This window comes from Suricata suricatta, chromosome 1 (assembly GCF_006229205.1).
Source record: "Suricata suricatta isolate VVHF042 chromosome 1, meerkat_22Aug2017_6uvM2_HiC, whole genome shotgun sequence".
Taxonomy (NCBI): Eukaryota; Metazoa; Chordata; class Mammalia; order Carnivora; family Herpestidae; genus Suricata; species Suricata suricatta.
Window position 1 is genome coordinate 76,477,616 of NC_043700.1, and position 8,848 is coordinate 76,486,463.

General features: G+C 42.3%; 1 protein-coding gene across 7 annotated transcripts in view; it reads left to right on the plus strand.

Annotated features, from left to right (window-relative positions):
• The first annotated feature begins 7,959 nt into the window (after positions 1-7,959).
• ZNF827 (zinc finger protein 827) overlaps positions 7,960-8,848 on the plus strand; it is a 170,268-nt gene continuing 169,379 nt past the window's right edge. For all 7 annotated transcript variants that reach the window (XR_003908971.1, XM_029940440.1, XM_029940460.1 and 4 more), the window contains exon 1: positions 7,960-8,503. Coding sequence is in view for 6 of the 7 variants with exons in the window: in XM_029940440.1 (XP_029796300.1) it covers positions 8,461-8,503 (43 nt within the window). In the remaining variant the exon portion in view is untranslated. The remainder of the gene's footprint in view (positions 8,504-8,848) is intronic.

The window sequence follows — 8,848 nt, forward strand, 5'->3', positions numbered from 1 at the left end:
GAAAGTGGTCTAATAACAATGGTTATTAAAAGTGGTCTTGAACAGTTTCTTGCCTGAATGATGCCTCAGCTTCCCCAGCCATAGAAATGGTTTAAAAAGTTAATGTGAAAATGAATTAGAGAGTCCTTGCTGATACAGTGTGTTCTTTCCCCAGCCCATATGTAACTATGTTGACACTCAGAAATACTGCTGAACAAAACATTTATATTATGCAAAAGACACAACAAAGCTGCCCGTGGACACCCTACAAAGAAAGAAATTCTCTGAGGACTTGGAATAAAAAGAGAAAAAAACCAGCAACCTAACCTTCTCTAAAACAACAAACAATCTGGCACAAATGGAGCTTGAACCTCCTGGGGTGCAAATTTCTAACGGCATGACCTTTGGAAATTAAGTAATTCCTACCATGCTCGTTGTCTGTTTTTCAGGACATTCAATAGGAACTATATGGCAGCAAGTCCTCTGTGCTCTTTGGGAACAAGACAGGTGCCATAGGGAGTCTTGGTGTGTGAGGCTTGTACAAATAGAACGTCCATGGAGCAGCACCTCTATCAGAGTAACTGCACACTAATTTGTTAATCCACTCACCAGCGTCTGTTTACTGAAAGGACACTTGCTGAACCAGTTGTGCTGCGATCCCGGGACAAGTCTGTATATTGCAGTTTTTATCCACTCTGTTCCTTCCTGTTGTTTTGAGCGGTTTGTAGGTATCGCTTTTTGTCCTGAACTTTTCACAAAGCTCCTTTCTCCCTATTGTCTCTCAGGTATAATCCTGAATGTAATTTGGGGAGAAGGTTGAGGTTTCGGGAACAGCTGCCGTTAAAGAGTGCCCAATGTGAAAACAACCCCGCTGACCTGCTGTCAGGGAAGGGGGCTGGCTGACCCAAGGTTCTTGCTGTAAGAGTAATAGATTTGAACCGACACACTGACATTCTTTCAAGGTACCTATGAACTCCACTGGAAGACTTGTAAGACAATTGGCCTAAGTGTACCGCTGGCTAACACTGTAATAGGATCAGAAGTTGGGCTTCATAAACACTCTTTTCATAAAGGTATAAACATTTTATTTTTAAATGTCTGCAATGTTTCTGCTCAAAAGATATAGCACTTCCTCTCGCTTGCTTTTTTTTCTTTAAGGGTTTCCAGTTTTTAATCAATATTATTTATACTCTCGGGGCATCTGGGTGGCTCAGTGGGTTGAGCTTCTGACTCTTGGTTTTGGCTCAGGTCATGATCTCACGGTTTGTGGATTGGTGCCCCATGTCAGCTGAACGCTGACAGTGCAGAGCCTGCTTGGGACCCCATCTCTCTCCCTCTCTTTCTGCATCTCCCCCACTAGTGTGCATTCTCTGTCCTCAGATGCTTCTAAGTCCTGGTTTGCAGAATTGGTTGGTTTAAATCCACTAGAATGCATATGTATGTTTTCACATTATCCTATGTTTTAGTGTAATTTTCTGGAAGAGCAAACAGTCACTAGTCGAAGCTCAGCTAGTCGCATCACTCAACGATTCAGCCCCTCCAGTTCCGCATCTGTGAAATACCAGGGCTAACCCATGTGATCAGCTAGACCAGAACACTTGGCCATAAAATTCTGTGATTTTAATTTGGAGCTCTAATTCCCCCTTCTTATTAAAAATATTAAAATATGTGAGTAAATGATGAAAGAGAGGGAGCATATTAGCTAACTCCCATGACATTATCATGTGCTGTTGTATGTGAAAGGACTTTTAATCCAATAAAAAGGCATAGCCAATCCCTCAACCACTGAAAAGATGCATTTGGAGCTCAAAGTAACTTGGCCTTAACTTCCATGATGTATCAAACCATATAAAATCTGGCAAAAAAATGGACAGAGGCACACCGGCATGACTACAGATGGCAGAGGTAGGAATTGTGGAGGGAAGAGTGGATACGGGAAACCCACAGAAAACTTTTTGATTGGCTTTTGCTCCCATTTATTTGCTGGGCACCAAAAATCGTGATACTTGGTATGTTATGGTTATGCCTTTTGTTATTCTAATGGAATTATGGGACATAACGTGGTCAAAAGTTGCTTGATATGTGGGTTGGGCAAACATCCTTGCCAAGATGTCCCACTGGCTGCCCCATAGTGAGCAAGGGGGATGAGGGAAGAGAATCGGCAAAAGGAAAGATAGACGTTGTAGAGAAACTGAATCAAGGCTGATTGCAGACAAAGAGAGGGGCTGGGAGCAAAGCCACAATGCATGAGGGAACTTGCAAGCAGACAGCAGTATGATTTGAAGCAGGTCAGAAGGTGTCTGGGTCAGGCAGCAAAGAAGTACATTAAGCGACCAGACAAATCAGTTGGAAAAATGCATGAAAGTGGGGAGCAGCTGCGTAGGGGAGTTTTCATCCAGGTAGATGAAAAAAAAGGGGCCCAGGGAAGCTAAATCGATAGAGATGCTAAGAAACCTGGCAAATAAGGCTTTGGAGACAAGAGTTTTAGTCCCTGTTGGGATTCAAGTTTGGAATGACTAAGGAAGGACTGACTGAGCGACCCAAACATCAGAGCTGACAGGATGGACCATGTGAAGGAAACATAGACTACAGAGATCAGGAATTTACCTAATCTAAGTATGACTTGGACTTTGAGGAGGTGCAGAGTTGAAAAACAATTGGTAAGGTATTTAAGGGAAAGATCCCAAGGTCAGGAATGTGGATGAAATATACACAAAATGCTCAGAGGTGTCTCCGTACCTAATCCTCTGTCAGGTCATATACTTTTAAAGTGTGGTTTATCCAAATTGTGACAAAACTTGCTGATCACAGCCAGGCCCTGGCCTCCTAAGAACACAAGGACAGATTACAGCAAAAGCCTCTCTTTCTGTAAATGGTGGCTGGTCATTGTCACTGGATACTGATTTACAACATGTGAGGCCCAGGCCAGGAGAGATGCCAGACCCATTTCTCTGCTTTGGGACAGGCACTAATCATTTAAGATGTCAGATGTGGAGCTTTTTAGGGGTAAAGAGTATCCTGAGGCAGATAGCTCAGGCCCTGGGAAAGAAAGAGAGACCTTTAGTGGTTTCACTTTCTTAAAGGGGCCTGAGACCAGAAGAGGCTTGGACCCTGTGTTCAGAATAAAAAGCTCCTCTACAGGGCTGGGCACCTTCCAGCCGGACTTGCTGAACACTTACTTCTCTGAGATGGTTGATTGTATGTGTCACCTAGACTGGGCTAAGGGATGCCCAGACAGCTGGTAAAACATTATTCCTGGGGGTGTCTGTGAGGGTTTTTCCAAAAGAGATTACCATTTGAATCAGTAGGCTAAGTAAATAAGATCACCCTCACAAATGAAGGTGGACATTATCTAATTTTTGAGGGCCTGATTAGAACAAAGTCGGAGGAAGGGCAAATTCACTCGCTCTGATTGACCTGGGACATCATCTTCTCTCGCCCTCAGATGTAGGTCCTGGGGTTCTTAGCATTTCGGACTTGGACTGAATTACACCACTGGCTTTCCTGGTGTTCATTCTTGCAAAGAGCAGACCACGGGACTTCTTGGCCTCCATAAACATGTGAGCCAATTCCTATAATAAATCCCCTCTTATAAATATTTATATGGATCATATTGATTCTCTTTCTCCAGAGAACCCTGTTTAATACATGCTCCCTTTGTCACATAAGGGATCCCAACAGAGGAGCTAGTCTTAGGGCCCAGAAAACCAAGGCTCAGCTCCTGAAACTAAATGTGCTTCATTTTATGAGAAGCTGAAACATATTTGCAATCGGATCCGCAAGCCACTCTTAGAACACCCAGAGAAGTTCTTTCACTGCATCTTAAGTTCTAAGACGGTGGCTCTCAAACATTTTGGAATCAGGACTCCTTTATATTCTTAGAAGTTATCGAGGACCCCCAAGAAGACATGGGTTACGTCTATTGATGTTTATTATATTATCCATCAAAACTGCAGAATTAAGAAAATATTTACTTATTAATTCACATATAACAGCAGTAAGAAACTCAATACAAGGTAACACATATTTATGAAAAATACATTTTTCAAAAGCAAATTCCAGTGAGAAGAGTAGCATTGTTTTATGTTTCTCCAAATCTCTGTGGTGCCTGGCTAAATAGAAGAGAGCTGGATTCTTATATCTGCTTCTGCTTTTAATCCGTTGTGATATGTTGCTTTGGTTAAAGGCATATGTGAAGAAAAACAAGCTTCATACAGACACCTAGTTGGAGGAAGGGAGGAGTGTTTTCTCAAGTTTGTTTCTTTGTTTGTTTATTTAGAGGGAGAGAGAGCATGAGCAGGGGAGGAACAGAGAGAGAGGGGAGAGAGAGAATCTCAGGCAGACTCCTCCTCGAACTGTCAAGGCAAAGAGCCTGACACGGGGCTTGATCTCACAAACTGTGAGAACATGACCTGAGCCAAAATCTAGGGTGGGATGCTTAATCGATGAGTCATCCAGATACCCCGGAAAGGAGGAGTATTTTAATAATCTTTTCAGATAATTATGGGTATTCTTCTTCAACACTACATCAAAACTTGATGAGTGTTAATTTCTTAAAAATTACTTACGTGTGGATTCTGAAACCGTATCAACAAACGTTTTATACTCTTATACTGAAATCCATTGGTCTACCTGGTACTTTGAATGGATCTTTTACTACACTATGATTTTGTGTCATCATGTATTGGTCATTTGGAAACTATCGGTTTACTGAGTTATGCAGCTATGAATCTTCTTTTTGTGTTTTTCCCCCCTCTAAGTGCACCGTGGTGAAGAAGAGAGTAACTACTAACACGTTTTGGTACCATTGCCTTGATTCGTGCTGCTAGGGTGCCAGCACTTTATCCCCATTGCTTTGGCATCATCAGTGTAAATATGAACACAGATAGAAGGGGAAATAACATCTTGGTATTATTATGAAAATAGTTTTGACTTCAAGGACCCCTCAGAGACCACACACCATTCTAGGGGAAGAGCTCCCTCTGTCTACCCACTTTACCAGTACTTGGGCTAGGACAGAATTTACTCCCAGGAGAGTATTTGTGAAGCATCTTCTTAAAATGCACACTTTTAAGAAAATCTATTCTAATCTCACATTTGAGAGGTGATGGAGATGGGGGTGGAGAGAGTACTATAATTATTAAGACAAAACATTCTTTTAAAAGCTTGGACTGTGGGGGTAAAGCAAATGGAATATTCCAATGTAATGACTACGGTCAACAATAATCCAAGTTAACAGTTCATGAGTACTTGCGTCCAAAGGGCACACATACATAAAATCACCTATTCATTTGATTTTGAAATCCATTGTAGCAACTTCCTGCTATTTATCATCCCAATGTTTTATTTTATTTTTCTAATGGTTTTTTTTTTTTTTTTTTTTTTGACAGAGAGACACCACAAGGAGGGGAGGGTCAGAGAGAAAGGGAGACACAGAATCCGAAGCAGGCTCCAGGCTCTGAGCTAGCTGTCAGCACAGAGCCCTACATGGGGCTCGAACCCATGAACCGTGAGATCATGACCTGAGCCAAAGCCAGGCGCTTAACCAACTGAGCCACCCAGGCGCCCCACATCCCAGTATTTTAGGTTAGTCTAACATTAAACTTAGTTTGTGTTCTCTGAACATAGGCCATTGAGGGTGAGATGCAGTGCCCTTGAAGAGCGCTTTGTAGCAGACAGATTCCAAGCTGGGATTTAAACAGAAATTGTTGTGTGCTTATTTCCATTTTTATTGTTGTGTACTACTTCAAATAATTTTTGGAAAGTGGTAGAGGTATGAATGAATTCAATTAAAAATGCTTTTGGCTGTTGATACAATACCTATATAATTGAAAGTTGACAGTGTCTGCCTGCATGCCTTTCAAAGGTCGCAGGAAATGTACTCTACTTCGAGGAAAGGCCTAAAGTATGTTTTCGGTTATAGTGTACTGAGCATTGTAAAGAGTCATAGCAATTCAGGAAAACAGTGATGGTGTATCTATGCAGAGTAATAATAATCCTTCATATCCTAGCCAAAAAGTTCCAAGGGTGAAGTGGTGGAGTGTTGTGACAGTTCTGTTTACTCTTTGTTAGGTTTAAAGAGCCTGCATACTCCAGGCAATGAGATTATTTGGAATGAATGGGCTCTGACTTATCATTCATATATTAATTTCAAGTCCACTGCTACTGACAATAGTCAAAGTCATGGCAAGCTGGATTCAATCTGAGTTGGCATATCGTTCCATTTTAAATTATAATGCAGAGAAACTTAGATAACCAGTTTACTTCAGTCAACACTCCGGAAAGAATTGGTTTAAGGATGATGCTCCATTTTAAACTTGACTGCTCTGTTTTGGTTTTAGATTGAATTCAAGCAGGTGTTTCAAAACCTGTTTCAGACAGCGTTACTTGTCACATGTGGAAGCCAGATCTTCCTGGGAGTTGTTAGGGAGGGTTTCATCCTGAGATTTCATTATCAATGAAAAACATCTTATGGAAGATACACACTCTTTAAGCTTCTCTAATAAAAGTAGGCAATATAAAGCCTTATTGTTATTTTTAAGGAGAACATAGGGGTTTATCCACCATGGCTGCTAACACCACTGAAGTTGTGAGAATTAAGCTAGAATCTCAAAGGGTCTTTAGCCATCCATGTAAGCTTCCAGGGCATCATTTTAACACCTATATCTTCACCATGCCTCCACCTTCTTTGATGAAAAAGTCTATTTTAAAATTGGTAAGAAAATATTTAACATAATAAGATGATGAGTCAGAGTTTTTAAAAAGCTATAAAGGGAAGATTAGTTAAATAATTCACCTTTTTATTTTTTAGCTACATCTGACTCATGACATATAATGTATTCTGCTAAGTTCAAAGTTTCCTCTTACAAAGAGAGTTTTATGAAACAACTCTTCTTCAGACCATTTTTACTTCAATTATAGTAGCAGGTTTTGGAGTTTAAATCATTAACAACCTCTGAGTGAACTTTTATCCAAATGACTGCCAGTCACAAAGAGAACAGTCCGCTTCCACCAAGTACCTTTTGTGCTAGAGTGAGACCCATCCTTTTCTATTTTTCCCCTTCATGTCTCACTTTGAAGAAAGATGTGTGATTTGTAAAGTAATGAAAGTATGTATCAGTTGATGAAAACTGCTATATTTGGGTTCATAATGCAAACTAGAATTGCTTCAGGGTAGTTTCCTACACCTGCATTACAGCAGCAGAAAAAAAGTAAAAATCAGAAGTCAGGCTTGCCCTGTGCACTGTAGAAGTATCATGTAGCTGTTAAAACAACCATGGGGGTGACCGAATCTTATTTTTCCCCCTTTGTCAAGGAGACGCAATTCTCATGTAGGCAGCGTTTTTCGGTTTTGACTCCACTAAACACTCCCAAACTGGGCATTTAATCCATCAACCTCATTATCGATTTCACCATATGTTATCTTTTAATTTTTAAAATTATTTTTATTGGAATGTTTTTTGGAAAAATGTGTGGGAAACTGTAACGTCCACAAACTTAAGGTGATGGGGTGAGAAGAGTAATTCTTGCAGTGAAAAAGCCTGAAAAATTTTATACAGAACAAAATGTAGTTTAATAAACAAAAGAAAGTTAAGAGAAAAATCTATTTTCTTTCTTTCTTTTTTTAATCAGTAAGAATAATGAACGAATCGTTGTTTAAAGAGTGGGGAAAACTTTTTCCCCCCTAGGTTTGGCGAATAGCGGGATAAATTCGAAGAACTCCATCCCACCCCCGCTCGCGCGCCCCCCATTCTTTCCAGACGGAGCGTTTGCAAATCCCAGGCTGAGTCCGCCCTGGGAGCCTTAGGGCACCTTCGTCTTTGCTCTGCGTGTGTGTGTGTGTGTGTGTGTGTGTGTGTGTGTGTGTGTGTGTGTGTGTGTCTAGCTCTCGCTCTTTCCCTCAGTCTGTGCCTCTGTGTATGTGTGAGTGTGTGTGTGACAGGGAGAGAGAGAGAGAGAGAGAGAGAGAGAGCGCGAGAGGAGAGAGCGAGAAAGAGAGAGAGCGAGAGCGAGCAAGAGAGCGAGCTGTGAGCTGTGCTGCCGCCGCCGCTGCCCTTTGATCCCGACATTAGTGTTAGGGGCTCGGAGACACAGAGCGCGGCCATAGACACCGCCGCACCGGCACTCATTTATTTATACCTCCCATCACACACGCGAGCATAGGACACACACACACTCACACCTATTAGATCCGTTTCCATTGAAGAATATTACGCTCGGGGACAAGCCAGGTGCACGACCAAAAAATTAAAAAAAAAAAAAAAGGAAAAAAGAAAGGAAAGAAAAGAAGAGAACCCCTCATCTGGCTCCAGGAAACAAGCTTCAACCCATTGCACACACCGGAGAGAAGGGGTTTCCCCCTGCCCGCCCGCCCGCCCCCCAACTACCTCCCCGCTCCTGCCAGTGTCTGCCTCTCTGCCCCCACGGGGGTTTATTTGATCTCACATTAACCAAGGAGGAGAATGTGAGAAAAGGGGGAAAATGCCCAGGAGGAAGCAGGAGCAGCCCAAGCGCCTTCCCTCACGTAAGTCATCCCTTCTCCACCTCCTCTCGTGCCATTTTCTCGCCCTCCCTCTCCTCTTTCCCCTCCGCAGCCTCCTCCGTTGTTTTCTGCATTAGTTTAGGGTTACAGAGGTGAAACTGACAAAGACACAGCCCGGGTTACTCCTCGTTTAGGTCTATGCTGAGGCAGCCATGTTGGTGATGATCAGCCCCGTGCCCTTTCTATTCTCTCTCTCTCTTTTTCTTTCTTTCTCTCACCCCCCCTCTTTTTTTCCTTGAGATCGGGCTTTTTTTCCTTCCCCCTCCCCCTCCCCCTCCTCACTCCGGGTTGCTGGGGGGAGGGGGCAAGAGACGGGAGGAGGGGAGT